Source organism: Heterocephalus glaber, unplaced genomic scaffold (genome assembly GCF_053883595.1).
Source record: "Heterocephalus glaber isolate CG9 unplaced genomic scaffold, H.glaber_assembly_v1.0 deba00001615, whole genome shotgun sequence".
NCBI lineage: Eukaryota > Metazoa > Chordata > Mammalia > Rodentia > Bathyergidae > Heterocephalus > Heterocephalus glaber.
In genome coordinates this window covers 178,530-194,227 of record NW_028258386.1, presented here as the reverse complement: position 1 = coordinate 194,227, position 15,698 = coordinate 178,530, and the positions used below count along the sequence as shown (strand labels likewise).

Here is a 15,698-nt window from a genome sequence, read left to right as displayed (position 1 = left end):
CAGGGCAGCCTGGGACTTGTAGTCCTCCGCGCATGACCGCTGTTCACGCGCCATCGGGGAAGCTCGCGCCTGACCTTTTAAATTCTGAGGTTCTGTGCTGGGTCAGCTGACAGCTGGCTCTTAAGCCCCAACCAAGTAAACCCAGCTTTCTCTTTCAACATCTCCGGTTTTGAAATTGAAAGTTTGAACCTACAATTTCTACCAATGACTCCAGAACGAACTGATTTGGCCAAAAGAGAAAACAAAGTGGCTTGGGATCCACCCCTTCCGAAGGACTCTGCTCACTCTTCCCTTTTTTTTTTTGGTATCGGGGATCGAACTCGGGACCTCGCGCGGCAGTCGCCGGAACCACTGAGCTTTTTTTCTTTTTCTTTTTTGGTACCGGGAATCGAACTCGGGTCCTTGCGCTTGCAAGGCAGGCGACGGGACCACTGGGCTAAATCCCCAGCCCTGCTCTTCCCTTTCTTAATCGTTAGCTGTAGGGGTAAGCGGAACACTTCCTTCAGAGGTAGGTGAGCAGTGACCTCAAGGCAGGAGAGGATGTTCCTGAAAGACCCAGTTGATCGTAGAAACCCAACCTGAGATCTCATTCAGGGCAGCTGCCCTGTGTTTGTCCACCGCTATTCATATTCATTCGCTCTCCCTCTCCCTCTCTGAAAAGCTATCATTTGCAATAAACTTCTACTATACTCCAGATGACTGCCTTGCCTGAAACCGTTTGTCACACACATGAGGAATGGCGCTGTGGTGCCGCTCCTCACGGTGTCAGGCCCCCTGACTTGGATGCTGACTCACCCAGTGGTGAGATATCACACACACGCGCACACACACACACACACGCGCGCGCGCCTCTTTATAAATTATGAGCCTTTCTTTCCCTTTAGTTTGCACTGTGCTACAGTGGCCCATGAGTTTAAAATTATTCAAAATATTTGAGCCTTGGCGCTTCAGGGAAGATGTCCTCACAGGCAAGGCGACATCACAGGCTGTTTGTAGACTTTGTTTTCCTCCAAGTTTCCTTGGAGTTCTGTACCGGCTTCTCTTTCTCAGCTGTCCCATTTCTGCTGTCTGTCCTGCCACTTTTGATCAGAAGATGGCACACTATCAACAGCTCTGCTGCCTTTTCCTTGATGTGCATTCTGTTCTGAGTGGGTTGGTTTTTTTTTAATATATAGAATATTGTTTCCTGTGCTAATAGATCCTAAGACAGCTATAATCTCTTAGCATATGTCAGATGGCATACATCAGCCTGTATGTTGAAAAGTGTCTGTCATCCTTCCATGCACATGTTGACAAAATACAATCACCTGATGGGGGATGTCCTAGTGATTTAATCAAAGAACACAGGGGGCCAGTGGAGACTGCCAACCACCCAGATCTGGGCCCGGATGAGACGCGTTACACCTGGTGTCATCTGTAGAGGGGCAAAGAGAGACAACTTTTTGCACCTCCTACCACTTCATTTTCCTTTCATGGAAGGGGGATGCCCTTTCTCAGCCACGTGTCCTTTTCCTCGCAGACGTGTCCTATTGAGCCATCTCAGATGCATCCTATGATGGCACTGCACTTAGACCTCTCATAACAAAGCAGGAGAGTGGTTGGAGGTATCACATGTGAGCTGTATATATGTGGTAATCCTGACTCCTGTCCACAGTGCAAGTCTGATTCCATGCAATGACACTCCTAAGTAAAATGGGACTCGTTGTTTAGATGACCATCCAACTCTTGAGCCACCTCCTAGCCAGAGGATAATGCTAATTCTCAGAACCAAACAAAAGGGCTGGCTCCCCCTTCTCAGGTCCCTAGCAATGGCTCTAGCCCCACTGGCACACACATGCCCACTTCAGGAGCTGCCGGGTGACCAGTTAGAGCCCAACAACCTCTCTATGCCAGACCTGAAGCAAATCAAGCAGAATTTGGGTAATTTTTCAGATGATTCTAAAAACAATAGAAGCTTTCTGACATCTAGTTAATAGGTACAAACTCTTAGGACAGACTCATAGAGTCAGAAAGCTCCCAAGTAACTACAAGGGCCAACCGTTATACTGACGACACACATATTCTCCATCACAGGTACCTTACAGGGCCTGGAGCTGTCCCAGGCTGAGCTGAGCTACACAGTGAGACCCTGTTTCAAACCCAGCCCCCAAAATAAAGGCCAGTAAAATCAAACCTGTAAATCACTCTAAATTGGCTAAACTCCCATTGATGACCTACTAAATCCTAGTTCTGTTTTTTTGTTTTGTTAATTTTTGAGACAGGGCTTCTCTATGTGGTCCAGCCTAGCCCTGAACTCATAGCGATCCTCCTGCCTCAGCTTCCCAAGTGCTAGGATTACAGGTGCGAATCACCATGCCTGTGTTAGCTAATCTTTTTTATACCTGGGATATAGGGAAGAAAAGGGGAAAGGAAGCTAAGATTAAATTAGAAGGTCAGGATGTGGCTCAGTGACAGAGGCAATAAGGATGTCTAGCAGGCATGAGGGCCTGAGTTCAATCTCCAGCACCACCAAGAAAAAAAAAAATTAAATGAGAACAAGAGGACACAAAACATCCAAAATATCTTGTTGCATTACAGGTCACGAGATATTACCTAGGCTTCTGGCCCCTCCTTCAAGAAAAACAAGCTACTTGACAGTGTCACCTCTGCTGACAGAAGGACATCTTCTGAAGTCACCTTGCCCTAAACAGGACAAAACAGGGCACTACTGTCCCCAGGATGGGAGGACCCTGGCCCAGTGCCCATTGTCCTTGGAATGAGGAAGCAAAGGCTTCCTGGCTTGATCACCATCAGCAGACAGAACCTTGGGTAACACTGGGTGTCACAGGTAAGACCACAGCTTCCTGCTCAGCAGTGGGCCTCTTATTCTGTTCTTATCTCCCATTCCAAACAGTTGTCGGGTTATGGCATCAATGGGACTCTGATACCCAGTGATTTACTCCTCCTCTTGGTCATTTATAAAATAATTTCCTCCCTACCCAATGCTTTCTTGGTGATGCCTGAAGGTCCAGTCCCTCTGCTTGGCTGAGATTTATTCACGAACTATGTTTCGCTCACCTAGCAACCCCACAATTATGGCAGGGGTTGCCTCTCCCAGGAATGCTGATAAGGACTCTGTCTTTACTGACCTTTCTGTTAAACTCCAGCTGTGGTCACCCACTAAGTGAGTAGGCTAAAAGATCCTCACACCTTCCCACACTGGAAAGAGTATTTCCTTTGGCTGCTAGAACCCCAAACTGGGCTACAACCTCTGATAAACAAGCTCTTAGACCAGGAGCATTGAGTGCCTTGTCAGTCACCTTGTGATGCCTGTTCTAACTGTCCAGGAGCCCAGTGGGGATGACTATGTACATGAGGCAGTTATTCCTAAACACCTCGTGGCCCCGACTCGACACTGCTGGGCCAACAGACTCCTTTTACACCCGATGGTTTACAGGCTTGGACCTGAGAGATGTGTGGCCTCTGAGTTCCAATTCCTTTTGTTTGTTTGGTTTTGGTTTTTTTGAGGCAGGGTCTTGCTGTGTAGTTCAGGCTGTTCTTGAACTCACTATGTATAGCCCAAGCTGGACTCAAACTCACTCAGCTTCCTGAGTGCTGGGATCAAAGGCGTGCGCTACCACAGCAGGCTTTCCAATTCCTTGTTGCCTGGACTGTCCTTCCAAGGGTCTGGGGCAGCCCTATCAACCGCACAAGCTTTGGCTAGGAACTGAAACACTCTAACCTGAACAGTTTGGGCTGGTCTACAATATATAGATGATCTTCTTTTTGCTGTCCTCTGACAGAGGCTCCAGACCATTTGGTTCAAATTTTAATGGCTGACAGGGGAAATCAAGTCTCAAAGCCTAAGGGTCAACTGCTGTCCCCAGAAGCTCACTATTTAGGGTTTTAACTGCAGGGCATCGAACATGTAAAGCTCAGCACACACAGACCATCCAAGGTCTACGGCCTCTGGGTCCACAAAGCAACTCCAAGCTTTCCAAGGCTTCTCTGGCTGTGCCAGCTGTTGCTCCCTGGAGATGACCTGTTGGCCAAACCTCCATATGAGTCCCTACAAGAAATAATGATCAAGGGCCAGGGATTTAGCTCAGTGGTTCTGGCACCTGCCTTGCAAGCGCAAGGTCCTGAGTTCAATCCCCGGTACCAAAAAAAAAAAAAAGAAAAAAGAAATAATGATCAAATGCCCTTTCTGGGAACAGAGACAGTAAGAGGCTTATGATAAACCAGAGGCCTCTCTCAAGCTCTGCCTTGGGACGGCCACAACCTGACACACCTTTCAGTCACACAGAAGTGAGCACCGAGCATGGCTTTAGGGTCCTTACCCAGGCCTCAGAGCCTTCGAAGGCCTGGAGGACATCAGTCATAGCAGCGAGACACAGTGGTCCAGGATGGCCAGGGTGTGTCAGGGCAATGGCCACTTCTGCTTTTAGCAGAGGATCCTTTACAGCTACTTCAGGATCTCCTGCCTCTTCACACTGCTCATCAAGCAACTTCCTGTCAGACCTGAAGGGATTTCACTGGTTTAAAAGACTATCATCTTTGACACTATAGAGCTTTATTACCCGATAATCCTGAGGTGTCTCTCCACAAGTGCTCCCCATGTTAATCCTACTTGTCTTAGTCACTTTCTCCCTTGAAAACCCCATACCCAATGCCCACAACTTAAAAAGCTGTCCACTGTCAACTAAGGTAACTATACCCACTACAAGGGCTGTCAGTCAGAACCCAGGGGGAGGCACTCAAGCCAAGGTGCAGACACAGTTAAGTGAGTACTATACTATGCCTGCCCCACCTTCCAGCAGGGGGCTACATGCACAGGACCTTTCCAACAGTCACCTTCTGCTCCTAATGCTTCTGGGGACACAGGCTCACTTGTGGTGCCTAAGGGAGTGACGGAGGCCACCCTGAGCGAGCTAGAAATCCATAAACTGGCTGTGTTAAAGATCTGTCCTAGGCCTACGTGCCATATGAGCCAGCAGTTGGCAAGTGGAAACAGAACTCCCTATGCACTGGCCACAGTGGAGGTCTCAATGACCCATGACACTGACACCTCAGAAGGCAAGACTCTGACTCTCGCACAAAATTCTGTAGAGTTTCCCATTAATCAATGGCATATTCACAGAAGAACACTTTGTTTCTTACTAGTCCTTGCTTGAGTCGGTGCCATCCACTCCCCTGTTCCTTGCATCTCCCTACACCCACCCTCGAAAGCAGTGCGCTCAATAAAAAGTGTCGTGTTCGGAGTCATGGTCTTGGCCTGCTAAGAGCTCTGACCCTCTGGCCCCCTTGCATTCTCAATTATTGTCTCTATCCTTCTTGATACCCTTGCCCAGGTGCTTAGGGGCCTGAGCAGCTCCGACAGAGGAGGCTTCAGTTACTCGTCCCTGCATGTTTTATCTTTTACTTTGGATGGACTCAGCTCTTTAGATCAACGTGGTTAAAAAAAAAAAAAAGGTTCACCACCATTAAAATTGTTCTTCTTAGGGCTGGGGATTTAGCTCAGTGGTTCGGCCGCCTGCCTTGCAAGCGCAAGGTCCCGAGTTCAGTCCCCAGTAAACCCCCCCCCCACCAAAATTGTTCTTCTTAAGACCATATTATCACACACACACCCCCAAAAATTGTTCTTAAGACCATATTATCACAACTTCTCCTACACTTATTTCTTCCTATTTACAGTCTGCTTCTCGACGACCCTATACCCCCCGACCCAGGTGTGGAGAACTTAATTAGCTTAGGAACAGGAAGCTGAAGAAGTGGCGGTGGGGGGCAGGGGCAGGGGCGGGGGGCTTGGGCAGGCCATGAGCTAGGACCCGGACTCTAACCAGGGAGGGCTTTGGGTGACATGGCCTGCAGCCCTTCCCTAGTCCTTTCTTGAGTTTTGGGGAACTTAGAAATGCAGAATAACCAGCTGCCATTCTTTGCAATGTTTCCTTTAAACTCTGCATGCTGATTAAGGCCTCAGCTCTAACTGGTCATGTTAAACCCACAGAGCTGCCTTGATAGGTGGTCACTAAGCAACTGAGCAATTCCCATGTTCTACTTGTCCATAAGAAGTTCTGGACCAAGGGGCCACATAGGACCCCACTTTCTGGGACCCCCTGCTGGATACACCACAGGAGTTATTTTTCTTATTGCCAATAAACACTCTAACTTCCTTTTTGGTCCACAATTTCATCCTTCAACTTTGTGAGGCAGTAACCTCGGGTTTTTGCGGTCTCTATGGGGCTGTTTCCCAGCTACCTAAGTAGACCCCTTGTCCCGTCCTCCAGGCCTGAAAGTCAAGAGCAGGAACCCTCACTCCTTCTCAAGGACAGGGTCCCTGCTATGTAGTCTAGGTTGACCTCAAACACTCTATAGCCCAAGCTGGCATTGAGCTCAGAGATCATCCTGCCTCAGCCTCCTGAGGGCTGGGATCACAGTTGCTTCTGAATTTCCTCTCCACTAATTTAGCATCTCAGTATAGTTCTGCTGTTTATTTTATTTTTATTAGAATGGTTTGTAGTCATGATTGCCTTCCTCATGGGGAGCTGGTACATGTACTGCTGTTTGTCTCTTCATTGGTTTTCTTTTTCAGTATTTGCCATTCCGGGATGCTTGTAACCCCCTACAGCACTCCCCTCCCTGTACTGGGATTAAACCCATGACTTGTGGACTAAGCTACCCCCCAGCCGTTTTATTCTAAAACAGGCTCAGGCTAAGGGGCTGAATTCCCCAGGCTGGACTTGAGCTTGCAATCCTCCTGTATTGGCCTCCCAGGGTTGGGATTACAGGCATGCTGGTAGTTTTTTGTAAAAGTGGGAACAACACTGGCTGTGTTGGGTAACAGGGCTAAAGTAAATGAGCCTCTAAGGTGAGGATCTGTTAACCTGGCCAGGAGCTGATCTGTGCTTAGCATCTGCCCTGGGTCCTCCTCTGCTTATATGGTTTCCAGCTGTGATCCACTGGCTCTCACTGTCCCAGAGCCCTGTGAGGAAGTGCAGCGGCACAGGGAGGGAAGGTCCCATCACCCACAATGACATTCAGCATTTTCTGGGCCTGTATTCCTGGGTTGTGGCCATCACAGTGTCTCTTAACTCCCGCTGTCCCAAGCCAGGAAGGCAGGCTAAGGATGTCCTAGCCCAGGCAGGACAAGGCCCTGGGCACAGCCGTTAGGGAGAGTGCTGCAGGACAAAGATGATGCTGCAGCAGCTCCCAATGCCCCTGCTACCCACATGCAGCCCCACCAGTGTAGCCAAGCTCCCCATCCTCAGGAGGGCATAGTCCTGCCCACATTGCTCTCTGGGAGTCTAAGAAAAGTCAGACACTCAGCTTATCCAACATTTGCTTGGAAAAAGCGACAACTTCCAAACTCTCGGTGTTGACCTAAAAAACCAGGAAGTGAGCTCCAAAGTATTCTTAAAATGATGCCAGGCTACTGGAGATCTGCAGGCAGAAGAGACTGTGGTCCTAGTGGGTGGGCACTGTGCACCAGCCACTTGAGGGGCTGAGGCAGGAGAATCTCAAGTTTGAAGCCAGGCTGGCAACAAAGGCTTCCTAAAGAAAAGGAGAAAAGTTTTTGGTCTTTTTTTATTTTTTGAAACAGGATCTCGCTATGTATTCCAGGCTGTTCTTAAACCCACTGAGTCCAGGCTACCCTCAAACTCAGAGTGATCCTCTTGCCTCAGGCTCACGAGTGCTGGGACTACAGCCATGCACCACCATGTCCGGCAAAGCTTTTGGTCTTGAAGTCTGTAAGGGTGTTCAAAACAGATGAAACACTGTACTCTGCTAGAATCTGGGGTTCCCACACAGCCAGTGGGGGCAGCAGGGGCCCGAGAGCAGACCCCAGGTAGAAAGAACTCACTACTTGGCCTGCACCTGTTCCCTTGCTGGAGAGGAGCAGAGGTCACCTATGAAGTATGCTTGTCCGCTCCTCATCTGGAACCCACCCAGGCCCTGTGAGGCCCCAGTTCCGGCTATGCCCACCTCTCTCACTGCCCACTTGTGCAGCCCACACCCCCCAACCCACCCTGTACCCCAGCAGGCTCAGACCTCTGCCTCGGAGTGCAGGAGGACTGAGCAGCTGTGACCTAGGCCTGCTACCTCCTAACCTGACCCTTCACCTGTGCCAGCAGTCCCCAGCAGCAGTGCCTCAGTTTCTCCTAGTGTGAAAAGAACAACAGAACCAGACAGGGCTTTTCTCTGTGCTTGGGTGTGAATTGTCCCTCACCAACATGGTGGGAACCTGGGGCAGTGCTGGAAGAGGTCACTCCTGTGCAAAGCCCAGTGACCGACTCCATCTGCAGACCTTCCCAGACCTGTGGCCCAGGAGCTGGGACTGTTTTGAGGCACTGGGCCGTCACTAAGTAGGGGAGGATGCATGGTAACTCACCCAAGGTGCACATGCATATATGTACCCATCACTCCCAGCTATTTTTAATTTTTTCTGTTGTTGTTATTGTTTTTTGGTACCAGGGATTGAACTCGGGTCCTTGCACTTGCGGCGAAACCACTGAGCTAAATCTCTGGCTCAATTTTTTATTTTTAAAAAACGGTTCCAACACAAGGCCCAGAGCAGCACGTGTCAGGTGACCAGTGGATCGAGCCCAGTGCCTGACCTATCATGTGGCTCCTGATGACAGTGAGAATGCCGTGGCATCTGAACAGCAGACACTGGGCTGCAAGTGGGAGTGAGCATCCTTAGTGAATTAGATGGAGAGACACAAACCTGCACACAGACGTGTTCTCCATGTACAACCTTGGCCACCGGTGGCTCTGCTGACACCGTGACTGTGGCTGAGGAAGGGCAAGGTGTCCACCATAGGTGGACCACACAGCTGTCTCTTCTCTGCTATCGCCTGTCCTACACGAACTCCAGGGACAGAGACAGAGACTGGAAGAGGACAGCCACAGGACAATTCCACGAAACCTGAAGGGTCTGGTTTAGTATGTTCAAGTTCGTTTTAAGAGTTTTAAAAAATGTTCCGTGTGCATCTCTGATGCTCAGTTCCTTGCATATTGCTACCTGGCACTGGTTTCAGGGAGTGGCAGGGGAAAGTTCATCTCCACTGAAACCCCGCTGATAGAGAGGCTCATTCTCCTGTGCAAAGCACTGATGGTGGCAAGCTGTGGTTGGCTTCTTCCAGTGTGGAAAGCAACAGGCTCCTCTGAAAGAAAGACAGACACACCCCGGGCCACAGAGCTGAACCAAGTTACAGCTTTGTAGTAAAATGCAAAGTCCTTGAAAGAGGAAAATCCCCCAAGTGAAAAACAAGGCAGGCAGGAAATGCCGCCGAGTGAAGGCTGGTGCCCTAGGGGTTCCTGTGTTAGTCACTGTCATGGAGACACATCTGGTGTGGACAGCAGCATCCAGGTTGCAGGCCCTGCTCCCTGCCGTCACTCAGGGGGGCCCTTCTGCTTGGCCAATGTGCACCTCAGCTCCCGCAGGTTCTCAGTCAGCACCTCCACCTCATCCAGCCGGCCGTACTGCTTGGCGTCAAAGATGTAGGCCTTGATATTGTTTATCTGCTGCAGGAGCAGGTCCTCTTCGATGGGCTCCTCGGCCTCCGGGCAGCTGTCGCTGTCCACCTCAAAGGGGTTGGTGCCGGTGGGCTCCTCGAAGGGGTTGCCGGGTACAGGAGGGCTGGCAGGACTCCGGTTGGGTACATCGTTGCCATCCTCAAAGGGGTTGGGCGCTGGGCTGTCGAAGGGGTTGGGTGCTGGGCTGTCAGGGCTGGTGAAGGGGTTCCCTGCAGCCACTGCCTCCTCTTCCTCCTCTTCCTCCTCCTCGAAAGGGTTGTACTCTCTGGGGAGCTTGGCCTGCACAACAGCAGGGCTGGAGAAGAAGTCCCTGCTAAAGGAGTTCAGGGCACAGTCGTTCTGCTGGGGCTCAGTGCTCTGGTGGAGGCTCTCCTGGCTCAGGGCCCACACTGCACAGGGTGAGGGCGTCTCAGGGGCCATCCCAGAGCCTGAGGAAGAGCCCAGCTCCAGAGCGAAGGCAGGGTGTGGGCGAGGTCCCCGGCTGGGCTCCAGCAGGAAGGGTGCAGCCTCCCGGGAGTCCAGGGCCTGGGTCCTCGAGTGTAGGGAGGCCGCCTGCTTCCGCTCCCGCTCTCGCTCCCGCTCCCACTCCCGCTCCCGAAGCCTCTGCAACTGCTCACACTGCAGGGCCTCCTCCTCAGCCTGCCTGCGAGACAGCTCAATGGCCTTGGCTGTCTGCTGCCGGTCGTACTCGTCCTGCAGCTGCCGCAGGTTCTCCCCTAGGGTGCGCACCTCATCAGTGCGGCTGGCAGCCTGGGCCTGCTTGATAAACGACTCAATGTTGTGGATCTGCTGGAGCAGTGGGTCGGGGTCCTCGCGCTGGCCCTGTGTCTCAGGCAGTGGGAGCCAGCCCTCGGCCTTTCTTGTGGGGGCCACTTCCCCGTTGGCCGCTGGGCCACGCTGCTTGTCCTCGAGCCTACATTGTGACTCCGGGGCAGCCTGGGGAGACATCAGAGCAAGGGTCACAGGGTCCCCAGTTGGACAGCACCCCCTGCAGCCCCACTGACCTCCACCTTCCCTCCTTTGGACTAAGACGCCGGTCTGCTGAGAGAGGGCGGGCAGGTGGTGATTTTCAAAACTGACCATGAGTGACAGGTTAAGGAGCAGCTGCCCCAATTATGGGCTGCACCTGGTGTAAACCTCCGTGTCTCTTACCAGTCGACAGTGTTAGCACCCACCCAAGTTGAACAGACAAACTGTGTGCTGGGAAGTTGCTTGTTTTATTTTGGGGATGCCAGAGATTGAACCGGGGCCTCAAGTACTCTACTACTTAACTACACCAACAGCTCTCATTTTTTCCCTTATAGAGACAAGGTCTCATGAAATTGCCCAGCTGCCTCAAACTCTTGATCCTCCTGCCTCAGCCTCTCAAGTAGCTAGGAGTATAGATGTGGGAATATAATCTAGGAATATAGACACCATTCCCGGCTATTTTCTGTGGTTTTGTTTTTGTGGTACTGGGGATTGAACCCAGGGCCTTTGCACAGCTACATCTCCAGCCCCTTTTTATTTTGAGACAGAGTCACTAAGTTCCCTAGGCTGGGCTTGAACTTGTGACTCTCCTGCCTCAGTCTCCCAAAAAAGCTTGGATTAAAAAAAAAAGCTCGGATTACAGGCTTGAGCCAGCAGGCCTGGCTATTTCCTGTTTAACAGTGTAATTTCCAGTGTGGACCCTCAGCAAGCCCCTTCCAGAGGGAACACTGTCAATCTCTGGTGTTCTTGGCATAAGAAGCAGTGAGACCTCAGGGACAAAACAAGGACGTGGAAGAGAATTACTGTGGTTTCCACAGGTGGGTATGCACTGCGAAAGAACAGAAGATGAAAGCAAACATGTGAAAGAGAGGGAGAGACACCACACACATGAGCTCCAACATAAAAGCAAATGCGAGGGACAGAGAGGCAGAGACAGAGACCACATGCATGTATGAGCAGAGCTCGGGTGACAAGCAGGCATGACATCTGAGAGCCAGTGGGCCATGAGGATGCAGTGGCTGCCGCATGCCAGGCCCTACACACCTGTCTCTCCAGCATCCTCTTCCTCTCCATGTCCTGCTTCCTTTTCTTTTTCAGTTCTTCAAACTGTTCCTTGGTTGGCAGTGACATCAAACCCAGCAACTTTTCCTGTAAGGGTCACAGCAGGATCACGCTTACACTCTGGGGAAAAATGGACCTTAAGCCCCACATGCTTAAGCTGAGCCACCCCACCCCAGGGAGTGGCAGGGCTGGCCTTTGCTGTGCAGAGGGCTGCAGCTGATGGACATCCTACACCTTCCACTCTGCCGTGCCTGCCTGCCGGTCTCTGGAGGCCTGTGCACTCACAAGCTAGCTCCTCAGCTGTGCATTGCCTGTCCTCACTTTAGAATCCAGGTTCCTGAGAACAGATACAGTGTGAGCCCGGGATCCAGAACCCAGCTTAGTGCCCAGTGGGCCCTCAGCAAATGGGACAAAGGCCCAGTTCTCAGCACCATGTGTGGAGACACACCCCCATATCCCCACTGGACCTCAGAAGGGAGGCCAAGGGTGGTTGCCATGGCACTCAGAAGAGTTCAGGGCAGGAAGATGACTCTGGGTCCAACCCCAGGCTCCAGGTTCCTTGACTATCAGCCACAGGCCCGGGAAGAGGCTCCATACCCCCTGTCTACACACCCCACACCCCAGCCACAGAGCCCCAGGCCACCATGCACCCAACTGAGGGCCATGGTCAGGGGGACAGCCCGTCATGTGGCAGCAGTGCAGGCACTAATAACACAGAGCTTAGGGGCAAAAGGACACAGACTGGCAAAGGGCACAAGCCCTAACTACTCCATATGAAATGCAAACAGCAAAACACCAGAATGATGAGTGAGCCATGGATGGACACAAGACTGAAAGTCCTCCTTTCTCAGAAACCCACATTTTTCTCTTTCAAAACATGGCAGTTATGGATTTCAACCTGCCAAATATTAAAACTAGACCCCTTTCTCTCACCATGCACTAAACTAAAATTGAAATGGATTAAAGATCTGAATATTAAAACAGAAACACTAAACTTGCTGGAAGATAAATTAGGTAGAACTCTTGAAGACATTGGCACAGGAAAGGACTTTACGAACAAATCCTCAGTAGCACAGGAACTAGCACAAAGAATCAACAACTGAGATCTCATCTTATTAAAAAGCTTTTGCATTGCAAGAGAAACCACCAACAGAGCTAAGAGACAACCTATAATGTGGGAAAAAAATTTTAGCAGCTATTCCTCAGACAAAGGCACTAGTATCTAGAATATATAAAGAACTTTAAAAAATCAGATCCCCCAAATATAAAGATCCAATTTAAAAATGGGCCTCTGAGATAGACAGACATTTCTCAGACAAAGAAAAAAAGCGGCAAATAAACGTATGAAAAACTGTTCAACATCACTGATCATTCGAGAGATGCAGATGAAAACAACACTGAGGTCACACTTCACCCCAGAAAGAATGGCTGCTATCAAAAAATCAACCAGGCCGGGGATTTAGCTCAATGGTTCTGCTGCCTGCCTCACAACCACAAGGTCCCAAGTTCGATCCCCGGTACAAATAAAAAAGAAAGAAAGAAAGAAAGAAATCAACCAATAACAAATGCTGGCGAGATTGTGGGGAGAAAGGAACCCTTTGCCATTGTTGATGGGAGTGTAGACTAGTGCAACCACTGTGGAAATCAATATGGAGATACTTCAAAAAACTAGAATTAGGCCAGGGATTTAGCTCAGTGGTGCTGCTGCCTGCCTGGCAAGCACAAGGTCCTAAGTTCAATCCCCAGTGCCAAAAAAAACTAGGATTAGAGGTCCCATTTGACCCAGCTATTCCTCTGCTGGGTATCTTCCCAAAAGAATTAAAAGAATCATACCACAGTGATGTATGTGCATCCATGTTTATAGCAGCACAGTTTGTAATACCTAAAGCTTGGAAACAGCCCATTTGCCCATCAACTGGAGACTGGATAAAGAAGATGTGGTTTTTTTATAAAATGGAGTACTACTCAGCCATAAAGAATAAGAAACTAGAGACATTTATAGCTAAATGGATGCACATTGAGGCCATACTCTTAAGTGAAATAAATAGGACACACATGTAAATACTGAATAGTTTCCCTGGTGTGAGAAACTAAAGGTGTAAATAAGGATCAAAATGTGTAATTAATGTGAAATAGGAAGGAAAAGTCTAAAGGGGTAGGGAAAGTGGGAGGGGAAGGGGAAAGGAAAGAAGGGAAGGAAAAAATATGAGTAAAGGAAAAAATGGAAACAAAGTCTTTGTAAATAGGGAGGGGTGGAAGGGTTGAAGGAAGGGCAGGGGAATGGGGAAAAAATAAGAACCAAGATATATCAGATAAAGGTACAAGTCCCCATTGATGAATGTAACTGTATTGTATACCTAAAATGTACCAATAAACTTAATGAAAAAAAAAAAAGAAAAAGAAAAAACATGGCAGTTATGACACACTGCTGCTCTTGGATAATAACTAGTGTATAAGGGGAAAATAAGCCATGGCGTGGGCCTGCCTGAGAGGAGAACCAGGGTGCCCAGGCGTGCTCCTGCCACCCGCAGCCTCACCTGCACGAAGAGCGTGGCTGAGTACCGGATCATCCTCTGCAGCCGCAGTGTGGTGGGATGTGGTGGGGGGTCCTGGTTCAAGCCCAAGGTTAAGATCTTCTTACTGGATCAGAACAAACACAACAGAAACAAGATGAGAGGTCTCTGGAGCTACAGGCCTTTGTGCCAAGACAGGTGGAGATGGGTCACTCCACTGCATCTCCTGGAGGGCAGAGGCTAGCTCTTACCCTTTGAGCAGATCCACACCACAGGGTATGCAACATGCTCGGTCATTCACGGACTGACTATATGGCAGTCATATATGGGCAGACCTGGCTTCACCAGTGAGGAACCTGTGCAACTGCACAGGGTCCCGCACTTCAAGGGATTCATGCTTAGTTTAATATCCTTCTGTCACCTTCATAACATTGTTGATACTGTTGAAACAGGCAATAGCATTTTCAGTTTGCACCAGGCCTTGCAAATTACACAGCAGGTCCTGGGTATCTGGACAGATAATGGTCCTCATCACAACTGTCCCTAAGTCCCAACTACCAGGCTATGGTTTGAAACCAGTTGTGACCTGAGGCGCATGCACCCTGTGGCTGTGCTGGTTTCCTTGCCTGCAGCATGGGGGCTTCCCTGTCCTCAGTAACCTTAGGGTCACCACCACAGAGTCACAGGGTCACACCTGGCCGAGCTTGTCCCTGGCGCCATCCCGACAGCCTCACCTCAGGGCGTCTATGAGCTCGTACATTTTCTGCACCTCCAGGCGGAGGTCGCTGGCCTGCTCCAGGCTGTAGGTGGTCTCCCCGGCACTGGGGAGAAAGCACAGGACAGGACCACATCAGGTCAAGCTGACTGGGTGGCATCAAAGGACCCTCAAGGTATAAGGATGCACCGAGATGGTTAGTGCTTGGAAAGAGGCGTTTCAGATCTGTATCGAAAAATACAGACCATGTTAACATTTTTTTAAAAATGTATTACAGTAAAAGACACTGTCTTCATTACTTTCTTGTCGCTGAGACACAATACACAACTATAAGGAGGAGAGTTCTGTTTTGGCTCACAGTTTGTAAAGGTTTCAGTCCATAGTCAGCTGGCTCCAGGGCAGGGCAACATGGCAGAGGCGAAACAGCTCATAGCAGGGCAGCAGGAAGCAGAGAATGATCAGGAGAAGGAGGGAGACAGATGCTGCCAGGCCATGCCCCCAGTGACCCACCTCCTCCCATCAGGCTTCACCTCCCAACAACACGTTCAGCCATGAACTCACAGTGAACCAATCTACTGATAAGTATCGCACCCCCATGATCCAATCACCTCCCAAAGCTACATCTGTAAGAGCATGAGACTTTGGGGGGACATCTAGCTACAAACCATAAGACATATTGCTACGAATCCCCTCAAATCCCCACAAATTCCAATACACTTATCCCATCATTCTTGGCCACTTTTGGAAGCAGCTCTGGAGTCCCCTTTCATGAGTGTCTTTAGCTGTGTTGTCCTGGCTGCCTCAGTGTCTAAAATCCATTCAAAATGTTTCTCTTTCAAGATCATTTTGACCTTGGGGAAGAGCCAGAAATCATACAAGATCTGGCGAATAAGGTGGATGAGGGCACAATATCATGTTTTTAC

At 49.9% G+C, this 15,698-nt stretch overlaps 1 protein-coding gene across 3 annotated transcripts in view; it reads right to left on the bottom strand.

Moving 5' to 3' along the window:
• Positions 1-878: 878 nt before the first annotated feature.
• Rbsn (rabenosyn, RAB effector) overlaps positions 879-15,698 on the bottom strand; it is a 31,777-nt gene continuing 16,957 nt past the window's right edge. For 2 of the 3 annotated variants that reach the window (XM_004870467.3, XM_013067732.3), the window contains 4 exons: positions 14,795-14,881; positions 14,085-14,187; positions 11,530-11,634; positions 8,501-10,452 (listed from right to left, as the gene is read on the bottom strand). In XM_004870467.3, coding sequence (XP_004870524.1) covers positions 9,373-10,452; positions 11,530-11,634; positions 14,085-14,187; positions 14,795-14,881 — 1,375 coding nt within the window. In that variant the 3' untranslated portion in view covers positions 8,501-9,372. Of the gene's footprint in view, positions 7,531-8,500; positions 10,453-11,529; positions 11,635-14,084; positions 14,188-14,794; positions 14,882-15,698 lie in introns of those variants that run through there. The other variant, XR_015445670.1, reaches the window with a different exon arrangement.